Below are 15,018 nucleotides of genomic sequence, written 5' to 3'. Positions count from 1 at the left end.
CCTTGACTTCCCGGGCTAAAGTGATTCTACCACCTCAGCCTCCCGAGTAGCTGGGACCACAGCCGTGCACCACCACACCTGGCTAATTTATGTCTGAATCCTTTTCACTGACCAAAGATGCCTGTGCTTTGGCTTCACCGTCTAGAGCACAAACTTTTTGGTGGTGGTACTGAGTTTCAAATAATAAAATCATGAATGACACTAAACTTAAAATCCTGGGAAGGTCATGAGTTGAAGAGCTGACTACATCAAAACTATCCTGAGAAACTGAGTTATGATGCCAATGACAGATGGCTCTGCTATAGTTCCAGAGGAAATGAAACTATAAAAAAATACACCAGGTATCACAATGAGATGATTTACTTGAAACAAGGAAATCTTAGTGGCTTAAGCAATTATGTTTAAGAGGTTGAAGATAGGGCCAGGCACAGTGGCTCACGCCTGTAATCCCAGCACTTTGGAAGGCCGAGGCGGGCGGATCACGACGTCAGGAGACTGAGACCATTCTGGCTAACACAGTGAAACCCCGTCTCTACTAAAAATACAAAAAATTAGCCGGACGTCACGGTGGGCGCCTGTAGTCCCGCTACTCGGAAGACTGAGGCAGGAGAATGGCGTGAACCCGAGAGGCGGAGCTGGCAGTGAGCCGAGATCGCGCCACTGCTCTCTAGCCTGGGCGACAGAGTGACTCCGTCTCAAAAAAAAAAAAGAGGTTGAAGATAGAAATGGAAGACAGAAGTACAAACACATGTGCACACCTACAAGTTTTTGTATATATAGAGGGCAAGCAAGGGAGTTGTCAGAGCAATAGCAAGAATACAAGAAACAGCAAAGATGCACCTACTTAAAATGTCATTCACATAAATCTTTCCAGGATTCTTGTATTGGAATATAGTCTTTTATTTTACCACTCAACGATTAAGCCATTCAACTACACAACACAGATAAAACAGAAGTTATAACATATAAACCAGTACCTGCCCACACTTATAGCAGTGAGGGGAATAAAACTCAAGGTTGCACTGTAATTCCATTTGAATCTAAAAATCAAGTCTATTTGACATTGGTTTGAAGCAACAGAACCTTTATAGCAGATTCCCCTTTTTAAAGAAAAACCCAAGGAGAGATGATCAAGCACAAATGATCACTTCATGCATTTTATTGATAGTCTATATTTTAAATCTGTAGTATGACATCTTACATAGGGAAAAAAGCTTCTTCCTAAAAGATAACTATTAATAATCAAACCAGCTTTAATATGATTGACCTTTCAAGGTCTTGTTTTGCATTAAACAAGTTAACTTTTAGCAGGTGTAAAGCACTGTACAAAAGAAAACTGTGTACATTCTCAAAATTTAATACAGGGCTTCCCAACCAGGAGTCTGCTGGATAAATATTGGAGAAGGGTGTTATGTTCAGGTTTAAATTGAAAGAAAATGAGAAATCAGATAAAGCAAACCAACCAAATTAACTTCACTTTGTGCTCCTCTCTGCTTTTTTGAGTCTCTCCCGAAGGTCAGGAAGCCCTGGTGTAACAATCACTTTAGTCTTTACAGAACATACATCTATGTGCTTTGTGTCCAAAGACATAAAGGCAGCCTTTGTTACTGTTCCCCCTCCAAATCCCTTCAGGTTCTTAAAAGCTTCAGAAAGCTTTCCAAGATTGCTGCCCTGTTCTTTGTATGAATCCAAGTAAACAACTATACCAAAGCAGCTCTTCCTGGGAGAAGATAAAACAGGCACAGATACATCAATAAGCCAACTGCGTACCTACTCAACTTGATACCTGATCACATGGCCCTACATCCTTAAAAGCAGCACCAGGGACAAATGGAGCTATCAAGAGGTAAAATCCAAACACTGGACAGTTAAAACACATACAAACCAGTTAAAAGAACATTAGTAATGGGGCACTAAATAGAGTTAAGGCTGGACAGCTGGTTCACCCATACCTTGGTATTGAAATAATTCTGCATGATGAAGAACTTATAGAGGAACCTTGAAATCAAGAGGCACCATGGTATGACAGGGTTCACTTTCACTGCATGTCTTTAAGATATCTACTACTCAGCCCAACTGACCATAAAGCAGCTTGTGGAACTTTAATAAACAAATCCTAATAAAAATAAATATCTCACTAATTTTTAGAGTGTTGGAGGGTATGCCTAGTTCCTTCAGATTTGATCAAGACATGAGAATTATAAAACCAATACAAACTGTTCTGTGATTATCACTTGACAGTTCTAACACTGTTAAACAGTTCAATTCCATGCTGTAGCCTTTAAGATACAAACTGGGGTTACTTAAATGAGATCACTCACTTGTTAGAGGAGTATCAGATAAATTTTAGAACTGTTCCAGTTAAGGAAAATAATTCTTAATTTCATAATCCTAAAAATTTTTGCAGGGCAGGTACTTAACTCACAGCTGTTTTAGTTGATTAAAAAATCTGACTTAAAAATAAGTAAGGCTGGGCGCAGTGGCTCATGCCTATAATCCCAGCACTTTGGGAAAATGAGGCAGGCGAATTGCCTGAGCCCAGGAGTTCAAGAACAGCCTGGACAAGATGGCGAGACCCCATCTCCACAAAAAATTAGCCAGGTGATGTGGTGCATGCCTGTAGTCCCAGCTACTTGGAAGGCTGAGGTGGGAGAATCACCTGAGCCCAGGAAGTCAAGGCTGCAGTGAGCCGTGACCATGCCACTGCACTCCAGGCTGGGTGACAGAGCAAGACCCTGTCTCACAAAGTAAAAAATAAAATAAAATAAAAATAAATAAGTGACATACTAGTTCCTCTGATCTTTTACTTTTTTCCAAATGAAGTATGCTGTCAATTTACATTTTTCATGTTTTTTCAAAAGCACACAATTTACTAGTTAATTCAATGAATTACAATACTGTTATTGAATATAAACATACTGAAGAATTAAAGGAAAAAAAAACACACCTGACACTTTAACATGTGCCTTAACAATCTTGCATACTAAGGTACAGAATACTTCAGAAAGTAACAATCAGCATAGTCTTATAAGACTAGGAGAATAAAAGTGCCCTGCAAACATGGCTTCTATGTACTTAATATGGTAAAACACGTGACAGGGAAGCCTGTAAGGTAAAACTTAAAAAAAAAAATCAAATAAGGCAGATTATAAATTTTTTTGTTCGCAAAAGAACAAAGGAGAAAAGGGGAAGAATAAAAACATTCTCCATCTTTAAAAGAAAAAATATTAACAACCACAAGGTGCCACTATATTTTAGCAAGCTGTAAAAATGGCCTTTTAAGAGGAATTTTGCAATCTTTACCTCCCTATCATATGGGTATTTTGGGAACTGACTGAAAGTCATGGCTGATGCCTGATCCATTTCATGTCATGGACGCTCGGGAAGCAGGTAGTTAAATACAAAGCATATTATGTGACAACCCTCCATAAATATAATTTGAGACACTGACACTAGGAGAGGATACTTGGCACAGAAAAGACATGTTATTCCAGGGGAGGGAGACACATTACTTGAGGCAACACTTACAGCCAACCAGTTTCCTATCTTAAGGTTTGGATGAATTCCAATAATCATTTTAAAAAACTGTGTGTGTGTACACACACATATTTTATTTCCTGGTGAAGGTTTTCTTATGAACTGTATAATTACCTACATTCCAACACTAATGTGAACACTTTTCTCAATTCTCACCTCCATTAACACCATTGAGGTATAACTTACATGTTCTTTTTAGAGAAATATTCCAAATTAACAAGGTAGCTCATCTTCTATAGTGCTGATACAAAGTCTGCAAACTTTTAACTTATCTTGCTCAACTTTGTTTCTAATAGTACTAATAAACCTCAACTTTGGCCGCACATGGTGGCTTATGCCTGTAATCCCAGCATTTTGGGAGACTGAGGCAGGCAGATCACTTCAGGTCAGGAGTTCAAGACCAGCCTGGCCAATATGGTGAAATCCCCATCTCTACTAAAAATACAAAAACTAGCCAGGTGTGGTGGCACGCACCTGTAATCCCAGCTACTCAGGAGGCTGAGGCAGGAGAACTGCTTGAACCCAGGAGGTGGAGGTTGCAGTGAACCGAGATCGCTCCATTGCACTTCATCCTGGGTGACCAAGTGAGACTCTGCCTCAAAAAACAAAACAAAACAAAAAAACCTCAACTTTGTCAGCTGCTCAGTTAAAACACTTCAAACATTTCAGACTAGTAAGTGAATTTTTAAAAACATCTGAAATATTCAAGAAAATTTGGGTTTTGGTACTTTTCCCTATGCTTTGAACAATGTGAACTCCCAACATTGTTTATCCTTGTTCCTCTTACTGCATGAAGTTCAAACTAGGTCTTAAAGACAACATTTCTGTACTTAAGAAAAAGTGCAAAGACAGAAAATGAAATATAAGGTGTTCTGCAAGAAATGTTCCCTCGAGAATGGTGATTGGATGCTGGTGGGGGGAAAACGATTTTTGTTCTCCACCGTAATCTGACACCTACGAATGACCTTGTCTTCAATGTCCACAATACCAGTAAGCATGTAATAATCATGGACATCGCAAGATTAAAAAATTAAGTAGCAAATTCCACTAAAATACTTGTATTCATTCTATACAATCGAATGGAAATCCGTGAGTGCTATTGAAAAAGGTGTTCACATGCACATGTCCAATGTGTGCATTCCACTGAAGGCTACAAGCTTAAAATTCTATTTCCAGTGTTTATGAATAGCTTCAATATCTACATTCATAGCCAGCATTCTGCTTGAGTTACCTCTTATTTTAATACTTCACAAATAAGTTGTACATCTTGGGAGGTTAGGAAGGTATCTGTTGTCAATAACTTTCTTTTATGCTTAGAATGTGCTGCAATTGTTTTTAAACTATTTAAAATGAACACCCCTATAATAATGAAACACTTTATGCCAAGAAGAAAACTGATTTGTTTTTAGCCAATCAAGACTACCCTGCAGATCTGAAAACTGTAGATTACATCCTTAGGAAAGGAGAAAAGGAGGCTCACAAATATAAAGGAATCCTGACTTTACACGGACACATTTTTAAAAAGATAAAATGTATTACATAAGCGCCATAAACAGTGAAATCTGCTTATAAAAAAAATAAGTGAAGCTTTGTTTGGACATTATTTCCTTGCAAGAGCAGTACATATCCTTAGTAAACAACTACCATATTTACAAGTTAATTTCCTTGATACTTAGGTAGGATTGAAAGCCAGAAGAAATCATGAAAGAGTGAGCTTTGAAATATCTTTACAGCTAAGTTGATAACAGTGAAGGTAGCCAGACAATTCCTAAAGCAGACTTGTTTATTTTGTAGAGTATCTGACTATGTCTGGGTAGCTAGCTTGCTTTGATAAAGGCCAAGGACAAGTTCAATCCCTATTTTGGCCTGTTAAAGCTTTTCCCAGAAGAATAAATACCTGCTCCATAGTCATTCTAATCCTAACCCCAGCTAGCCTCAAAAAAGAAACTAGGCAAGAGGACTGGGGTTATCATGAAGTTACTCTTACTACTAAGAAACCAACATAAAGTGCATGTCCATAGATAGTGAGTCAGCAGTCTCATTTTCATATATGGGCAGCACAATTAAAACTTGAATTTCAAATAACCCAACATGACTCACTTTCAACAAAGGATAAAAATCCCTTAATCTTCAACTGGTCTTTAAATTCGAGATGTTAGGTCTGTGTTAGAGATAGTAATGAAATATTATCAAGTGTGCAATGGTACCTTAAATGACAAATCTCAAAAATAACACAAATTCGAGACTTTCCTATTAACACACACATGTGTACCAACTGCATTTCATATGCTACAAGTGGTTTTATAGTCTCTTTCCTCCATCTTTTCATTTTTGAGGAGCAGACTTGTAAAAACATCAATTTAACTTGTGCTAGGTGGTAGTGGTTTTTCTTAAACCAGAACTCTGCCAAATTTGCTGATCTTCTGCTTCATCTACTCAGGTAGAATACCAGGTCAAGCTGCTGCTGCGGCTGCTCTCACCATATGAAACCAGTTTGTGTCTGCATTATTACTGTCTTCAGGAAAACTTTTAAATCCTCCAGAGCTGTTTTCTTTATTCCTCCCATCTTTCACTTCCTGCCTAAATCCAAGTTAAATTATACGATTTCCACTGGTCTTCAACACAGTTTGATTCTGCACTGTCCTTTCCTTTGCATGTCACAGTAGCTGTTCACATACATTAAATATTATAGATATGTTCTGCTCTTGACATTTACACACTTACAAAAGCAGCTTTGTACTTTGTTTGGTGTGTTTGTTACTATGTTGGCTCACAAAAAGCAGTTTTCTCAGTTCTAAGCATGGTACTTTACAATTTTTAATGCATTCATACAACAGTGCATTGGAAAAGTACTGAGCCTCTACAAAATAGCTTTACATTTTTAAACAAATGAATGTGATTTTTTTTTTCACTTACACAAGCATAGGCTTTTTAATATTTCCACAAGATAAATATCTCAATTAAACTATAAGCTCACTCTACAGTGTGCCACAGTGATGGGCTTAGGAGACAGTTGTACACTTAGAAGATCCTAACCTTAGTGTTATTTACACTGACATGTCCAGTATCACCAAGTCTGAAAGGTGAACAAACAATATTCAGAATGTGGCTGAATTTGTGTCAACTAATAACTGGGAATGGTATAGCTTTAATCACTTATGAAACACATACTGTAACTTAGTCTAAACTGGTAATTTCCTTCGCTCCTCTCTCTTATGGCGTGGGAAAATTTAAAGATCAACATGAAACAGGAGCCATTGCTAAGGCAGATCTTTTAAGATAACAAAGGAAAAATTAACGAGTGTATATGATAAATTAACAGTAACAGTGATGCTACCAATTTAACTGGTACAGAAATCAGATTTTTAGGTCCTAAAACGTGGCTTTTAAAATATTTCCTTTTATTCTGGAACAAAAACTGGAGAAAGGACAATGATTCCTTCAGAAAGCAATGACTCAATTCAGGTTGTTACTTTACATTTAAGTACCACTCAAAAAGTGGACATAAAAGCAAGTGATTCCTGTTTGCCCATCACTATATCAGCTACATAGCTGAGAGTTCAGATCTTAATTACACAACACTTTCTCTGTTCCCAGAAGCTAAGACTGCTCTGCGACAAATAGGACAGGTAGAATTCTCAGATAACCAGCGATCGATGCAGTGGACATGGTACTCATGGGAACAAGGTAGTTTACGAAGTTTGTTGCCTTCTGTATATTCTGTAATGCAAACACTACAGGTTTTTAATGCATCATTTTCACCAAAACTTCTCATTGCCAAGTTGTCAATCTGTTCTTTGGTGAGTCCTCTAGGCTGGTCATCATCATCCTCATTTAAGAGGAAAAACTGAGCCAGGCTAAGGAAGGGCAAAGAGCCACTTTCATCAAATGTGACTGGGGCCCTATGTCGACCCTCTCGCCTGGCACCTGATGAGCCTGATGATGAGCTTCCTTCATTACTGCCTTCAAATAAATCTGAGCTAGCTTCTGAACTTTCACCACCGGAACTGGAACTAGGACTGGAACTGGAACTCGAACTGGAACTCGAACTGGAGCTCGAACTGGAGCTCGAACTGGAACCAGAACTACTACCACCACCAGAACCCCCTCTTCCACTCCGTGACTCTGCCCTTTCCATATTTCGACTGGGGACTGAGCCAGTAGGCTCTGAGTCGCTATCACTGTACATAAAATAGCTTAACTCACCAAAACCTGTCATTATCTGCCTTAACATGGTCTGAATTGCAACAGATGTAGTCTCACTTAAACCAGTATTTAAGATTCTACGAATGGGAATTCTGATGGTACTGACATAGGTTCTCACACCTGCCCGCTCAGAACGTGAAAACGTACGCCTAAAACCTCCTCGTTCACTTTCATAGGTGACAGTGTTGTTTGGCGTCTGAGACCTAGACCGAGTTCTGCTGGCTATGCTATCTCTCTGCCGATATTCTCCAGGACGAACTCTTCTTACTTGAAGATCAAGGACTATGGTTGGAGGTCTCTGTCCTGATCCTGTAGATTCACCACTGGCAGCTGTGTCCGAAGAACCTGCTCCTTGAGAGGCATTTCTTGTCCCAGAAGCTGCAAAAAGACCTCTACTTAGCAACTCAGGCCCAGATATTTGCTGTCTCAATGTCACATGGTGCCGGGTTCTAGAACTTCCCTCCGTCTCATTTACCAAAGGATGTTCAAAAGTCTGAGATGAGATACTATGATGAGATCTTCGTGGAATTTCACTCATTGGATGCAGAGGTGACCTACTTCTCTCAGCTCTTGCTCTGGTTCTCCGATGGTCTGGGCTCCTGCTTCTTGCCCTCCTCTGACCTCTAGTAGGTGGGACCTCCGTTAATGCTTCAGTTGAATTTCGTTCTGATCTAGATGGCCTTGTAGATGTTGATTCAGATCGTGGATTTTCCACTTGCCTTTGGCTGTTGTTTTCCACATTTTCTCCACTAGAACGTCTTGCAGATGGCTCATTTTCATTCTCTGAATTTTGGCTCCCATTATTACGATTAACATTTATCTCTAAACTGAATCTGAAATCACCACTGTTTGGATTAGTCCGGCTCACTGCTCTCCAAGATTGGTTTCCTCTTTGTCCACTTCTTGTTGTATTTCCAGTTTGTCTGACAGAGTTTAGCCAGTCTATTATAGAGTCACCATTAGACACATCATCTGAAGAGTCTCCTCCTGTTCAAAACAAAGGAGGGGGAGAGGGAGAAAAAGGAACTACTAAAATGAGGACAATAATATAATAAGTGCTCTAAAACTCTGCATTAAAGAATTTAAAAATTCGGAACACATTTCATAATTACAAATTTTTACAAACTACACTGCATAAACTTATAAGGCAAGAAAATTCTAATTCCATTTGAAAAGAGCAATCTATATTACAGAAATTTAGAGAATTATTTGATTTTTAAAGGGAATCTAGAGGAAGTCTATTTCCAGTATTTTATCATATAAAGGCCAAGCATACCACTGTGGGATGGCCAGAAGACATTTTTTCAGTCCTCTGCCAAAACACTAATGTAATCAGACGAGGTAAGGAGACAGTGTTTAACGAATAGTCACATTTAGTTCAAGCTACATTTCTGCCAAATTTTTATTAGTCTACATACTGTGCCTTCGATAACATTTGAGGTTGTTTTAAAATACAGGACTACTTATTGTAGCCATAAGAAAAATACAAACAAGATTTATAGGTTTAAAAGCATTTGCATATTTCTTAAAGTTACCAAGGTTTTCAATGGACATGACATTAAAGATCAGATCAAATAAGTAGTCTGAACCTTGCATAGCACATACACTGGCATGCTCAAGAACCAAATTATTATCGTAGCCTCTCAGGTTACACAGTCAAAATCCCTACTCGACACTGGGAGGGAAACACCAGACCTGAGATTAGAGCAGGATTTCTCAACAGTGGTACTACCTGACATTTTAAGCCAGTTAATTCTGTGTCATGGGGGCTGTGTTGTGCATTATGGCATGTCAGGATGTTTGGCAGCATTCCTGCCCTCTACACAAATGTCTCCAGACGTTGCTAATGTCCCACATGGGACAAAATTATATCTCATTAGGAGCCACTGGGTTTAGACATTTCTTTTTGCTGGTGAAGAAGTCGCATGTTTACAAAGAAGGAATTAAGTAGGAATAAATTTCAATGGAGGTGAAAAACAAACAAAATCACATTTAAATAGGCCATTTCTCACTGTGTTCCAATTAACATAAACATCCCAAAGGTGAGAGAGAAAAAAAATGCTGACATTCTCACTAAGTATAAGAAAATGTCAGTTTTCTTTTTATGAGCAGTTACTTAGCACCAAATTAATTTGTGCCAAATTTAGATAATCTTTGGCTGACATTTACTATTACAAAGCTCCTATCATTCTATCATCTATCCACCTCCCCACCAAAACCAAAATATACCTCTATTTTCATCTGAGTTTTGCGGTGGTGGGCCTTCTTTAATTTGCTGTAGTCTTCTCAGCAACTCTTCCTCAGTACTTTCACCTGAAATTTAACACCACAGGGCAAAAATGACATTAGGGGTATGACAATCAAATACTTTATCAGTGATTCATAGTAATCTCACACAAGATGATTAGAAAAAAATCATATTTTTAAAAGTTAAGAGAAAACGTAAAAAAAAAAAAAAAAAAAAGAAAGAAAAAAGAAAACCAGTGGCTCCCAACTCTCTGAGAGAAAAACCAAGGAGTAGGTAGGACCCGGGAAAAATTCACTTCTTTGGAAACATATTACAAGCAATTTACAAAGTTCTTTTACATATAAGATCTAACTTTTAAAAATTGCAACTCTAGGCCAGGCATGGTGGCTCACGCCTGTACTCCCAGCACTTTGGGAGGCCGAGGCAAGTGGATCACCAGAGGTCAGGAGTTCATGACCAGCCTGGCCAACATGGCGAAACCCCATCTCTACTAAAAATACAAAAATTAGGCAGGCGTGGTGGTGGGCGCCTGTAATTCCAGCTACTTAGGAGACTGAGGAGCAGGGTCACTTGAACCTGGGAGGCAGAGGTTGCAGTGAGCTGGGACTGCACCACTGCACTCCAGCCTGGGTGATGGAGCAAGACTCCGCTTAAAAAAAAAGGCAAAGGCAATTCTAAGCTGGGCACACAGTGGTACTGCATCTGTAGTGCCGGCTTGTTAGGTTGGGAGACTCAGGCAGAAGAATCCCTTGAGTCCAGCCAGGGCAACATAATGAGACCCTGTCTTAAAAGTAAATAAGTAAGTAATTTTTAAGAATTGAGGCTTTGAGAGGAAGATATTGTTATCTGCATTTTAAAATGAAGAAACAGACTGAGTGATAGACTGGCTTGCCAGAAGCCACACCAAACAGCAGGGCCAGAACTCCAACTAAGGCATTCTGATTCAAGCCTGGTACTGTTGGCTCAAAACACACTCCCTCTCTTAAAAGTCATGCAAAAACCTTACCTTTTAAAATCTAAGCAATTACTCAAAGGTAAGTAGAATTAAACAGAAATGAGGAGGAAGACAGACACTGAGTTTTAACTAGGATCAAATGGGACTTCGTGGGGTAAAAGATAATCAAGCACAAACTTCTAATTGCTATGTTACCCAAGGCTAGCTCTGGAGTATTACAACTGGGACATATTCAAAAAATCAGAGATTTAACAAAATAGAATAAGTCCTTCCTAAAAACTAAGTTCCCATTAGCTATTCTATACTCGGATTTTTATCTAGTAAGTTAGATAAAGCTAACTAAGAACACTAAAAATTCATATTATAATTCATAAGTTAAAAATCTCTCTGATATAGTATAATTCCAAACATGAGTAAATACAATCAGGTAATAAATACAGCAATAAATGTCATTCCATATCCCTTATATTAAATAATATTTCATAATGGCTAAAGAAATGGATTTTTAAAACAGGTTCAGGTATTTTTTTTTAAACCAGCAATTTACATTTATAAATCCTTAAATAGGCCGGGCGCGGTGGCTCAAGCCTGTAATCCCAGCACTTTGGGAGGCCGAGACGGGTGGATCACGAGGTCAGGAGATCGAGACCATCCTGGCTAACACTGTGAAACCCCATCTCTACTAAAAAATACAAAAAACTAGCCGGGCGAGGTGGCGGGCGCCTGTAGTCCCAGCTACTCGGGAGGCTGAGGCAGGAGAATGGCGTGAACCCGGGAGGCGGAGCTTGCAGTGAGCCGAGATCCGGCCACTGCGCTCCATCCTGGGCGACAGAGCGAGACTCCGTCTCAAAAAAATAAAAATAAAAATAAAAAAAATAAATCCTTAAATATATGTAAGCATACCTGGGGTGCCTAGCAAATTGTTATCTCTCATAAGCCTATAATCTTCTTCACTCAGGTTATTTACAAATTGATAGAAAGCTTCTTCCCGATCCAATCGGTCCATCTGACTTCTGCGCTGTGCTGCAGACTGATCACCACTTCCTTTGTCGTTAGAATCTGAGTTTTCCATATTGATGAACAAGTGGAAAATTACCTGAAAAGAGAAAGGAGACTAATCTTGAAAATAAAAGTCGCTATGCATTCTATACAACAGTTTTAATTATGTAAAAATCCAGAATGTAGGTCTAGACGTGGATTTTCAGACCTCAAATGAAATTTCCTAACAAAAACTCCTAAAAAGCACTGTTATATTAAGAGTAGGTCAACGGTTGGCAAACTACAGCCCTTGAGCCAGACAGGGTTGGCGAACTAAAGCCCTTGGGCCAAATCCAGACATACTGTGGTATTTTTTGTTTTTTTTTTTTGAGATGGAGCCTTGCTCTCTCAACCAGGCTAGAGTGCAGTGGTGTGATCTCGGCTTATTGCAACCTCCACCTCCCAGGTTCAAGTGATTCTCTGCCTCAGCCTCCCGAAGTAGCTGGGACGACAGGCACCTGCCACCACACCCAGCTAATTTTTGTATTTTTAGTAGAGACAGGGTTTCACCATGTTGGCCGGTCTGGTCTCAACCTTCTGACCTCAAGTGACCCGGCCTCCTTGGCCTCCCAAAGTGCTGGGATTACAGGTATGAGCCACCGCACCCAGCCTCATGCTGCATATTTTTATTCTCCTTGCAATCTAAGAATGGTTTTTAGATACTAACTTGTGACATACAAAATTCACATTTTAGTGTTCATAAAGTTTTACTGGAATGCAGCTATACACATTCATTTACATGTTATCTATGTCTGCTTCTGTGCTACAATGGCAGAGTTGAGCAGTTTTGAGACTGTTATGTGGCACTTCCATTGCTTTGGACTGCTGCGCTGTGCACTCCAAGTTGCAATGATGTAGTTAAAACGACAGCATTTCAAGTGCTTTCATACTGTGACATTAAAAAAAACTGAGTACACGCTCATCATCTCAAACAAAGAGAAAAGTGGACTCTGAATGTCGTGCTTAAAGGTGCAGCAGAGGATGGATTTTTCAAAAATCAGATTAGATGGCAAAGAATGCATGATTATGCAAAAGACTATATACTAAATACAATATATACTGACACTATTAAACACTAGTGACAATATTCCCAATTCACAGGAAAGCTACAGTTTAAAAAGTTAGAAAATTTAAAGTGAAATCTCATCACAAAATATTTCTTCACAAAAATAAAAATGAGGCTTCAGTCAAAGTAAATTTCCAAGCGGCTCATTTATTGGCTAAGCAAGGAAAGCTGTTTATTGATGGTGAGTTAGTGAAATTATGTTTGAGTGCAGAAGCTGAAGAACTGTGTCCAGAGAAAATAAATGTAATATTGGAATTTTGTTGAGTACAGTGGTCCAAAAAGTTGGGAATATTGAAAGCAACGTCACTAATCAACTGAAAAATAAGGTAAATGATGGAGTGGTTCTCTCTTTGGCTCTTGATTTGTTGACAAAATGTAACTGATACTACTTAAAAGTTATTGTTTATTCAAAGAACCAAGTGTTGATTATTCAAGGAGTTTGAACTGCCGAAGTAGCCTCTATGTGTAGTCTACATGAAATAATCATAGGTGAGAATATTTTCAAAGCTGAGAAAACTCTAATTCAGCACAACCTGAAGCAGAATCTGATAGTAAGATATGTTACTACTGGAATGGTAAAAATACATATGGAATGGAAAAAGATCTAGTTGGACAAATTTACCAAGTTTATGAAAATGTAAGGTACTTAACGTTTATGGTTATTTATTTTATTACTCATCAGCAGGTGATCTGAAGAAAATATTTCAATCTATCATGTTACTGAACCAGTAGCACTAATGATGAACTTCTCTCTTACGAACTCGGTTTAAGTTCAAGTTCCATGAATTTTTGTCAGAAATCTTGTCTTGCTCTACCACACAGCATTTTGATGGGCTAATATTGGTAAAGTTTTATTGTGATTTGTTGTGCTCAAGGCAAAGATGGAATTTTTTTTCTGCGTGAGAACTGCTCTGTTACTATTATCAAACAATGAATAGCTTGGAAAATTAGTGTTTCCTGCAGACTTGATAATGTTTCTTAATGAATTCATCCTAAAACAACAAAGCCAAAAACACTTATATATGAAACTTACACTGTGGTAAAGCCATTTCAACAATAACATTCGTATCACATGTAATGTCAAGCTGTTTTATATACTTCATGTGCTGACAAAGTAATGACAGCTCCATTCCCATACAAATTTGTAACACATACATTTTCTGAGCTCAAGCTACAATTCCAGAAGTGTTTTGCAGACCCCAATGTAAGCACAAAATAAATTTATTTCAAAATCCATTTAACTGTGCAACTGAGGAGCTTCCATCTAACTCTCAACTGGAAGTGGAAGTGGTATCTCTGCAGTGGTAATATGCCAAAAGGTAAATATTAAAATCATCTGGCTAGGTGTGGTGGCTCACACCTGTAATCTCAGCACTTTGGGAGGCCGAGGTAGGAGGATCACTTGAGCCTAGCAGTTCAAGACCAGCTTGGGCAACATAGTGAGACCCCCATCTTCATAAAAAATTAAAAGATAAAAAATCGCCGGGCATGGTGGCTCACATCTGTAATCCCAGCACTTTGGGAGGCTGAGGTAGGCGGATCATGAGGTCAGGAGATGGATACCATCCTGGCTAATACGGTGAAACCCCGCCTCTACTGAAAATACAAAAAATTAGCTGGGTGTGGTGGCAGGCGCCTGTAGTCCCAGCTACTCGGGAGGCTGAGGCAGGAGAATGGCGTGAACTCGGGAGGCAGAGCTTGCAGTGAGCAGAGATCGTGCCACTGCACTCCAGCCTGGGTGACAGAGCGAGACTCCATCTGAAAAAAAAAAAAAAAAAAAAAGAAAGAGAAAAAAAAAAACCCCATAAAAAATCTAACAAAATTCTGTAGATACCTTCTAAAAGATGAATACACTTCACTAAAATCATACACTTGTGGATTGCTTAAGATAATAATACCTATATGCATGAAAAGATACTTTCAAATATTAAATATTTAAGTTAGCCATAAACGAACATTTGCAAATGA

At 38.8% G+C, this 15,018-nt stretch overlaps 1 protein-coding gene across 2 annotated transcripts in view; it reads right to left on the bottom strand.

Annotated features, from left to right (window-relative positions):
* Positions 1 to 1,141: 1,141 nt before the first annotated feature.
* Positions 1,142 to 15,018, bottom strand: part of RLIM (ring finger protein, LIM domain interacting) — a 29,545-nt gene continuing 15,668 nt past the window's right edge. For both annotated transcript variants that reach the window (XM_037989517.2, XM_007992098.3), the window contains 3 exons: positions 11,850 to 12,042; positions 9,973 to 10,056; positions 1,142 to 8,730 (listed from right to left, as the gene is read on the bottom strand). In XM_037989517.2, coding sequence (XP_037845445.1) covers positions 7,109 to 8,730; positions 9,973 to 10,056; positions 11,850 to 12,018 — 1,875 coding nt within the window. In that variant the 5' untranslated portion in view covers positions 12,019 to 12,042 and the 3' untranslated portion in view covers positions 1,142 to 7,108. The remainder of the gene's footprint in view (positions 8,731 to 9,972; positions 10,057 to 11,849; positions 12,043 to 15,018) is intronic.

The sequence above is a fragment of the Chlorocebus sabaeus genome, chromosome X, assembly GCF_047675955.1.
Source record: "Chlorocebus sabaeus isolate Y175 chromosome X, mChlSab1.0.hap1, whole genome shotgun sequence".
Classification (NCBI taxonomy): Eukaryota; Metazoa; Chordata; class Mammalia; order Primates; family Cercopithecidae; genus Chlorocebus; species Chlorocebus sabaeus.
Note: the sequence above shows the minus strand (reverse complement) of the source record. Positions and strands in the feature narration are given on the sequence as shown.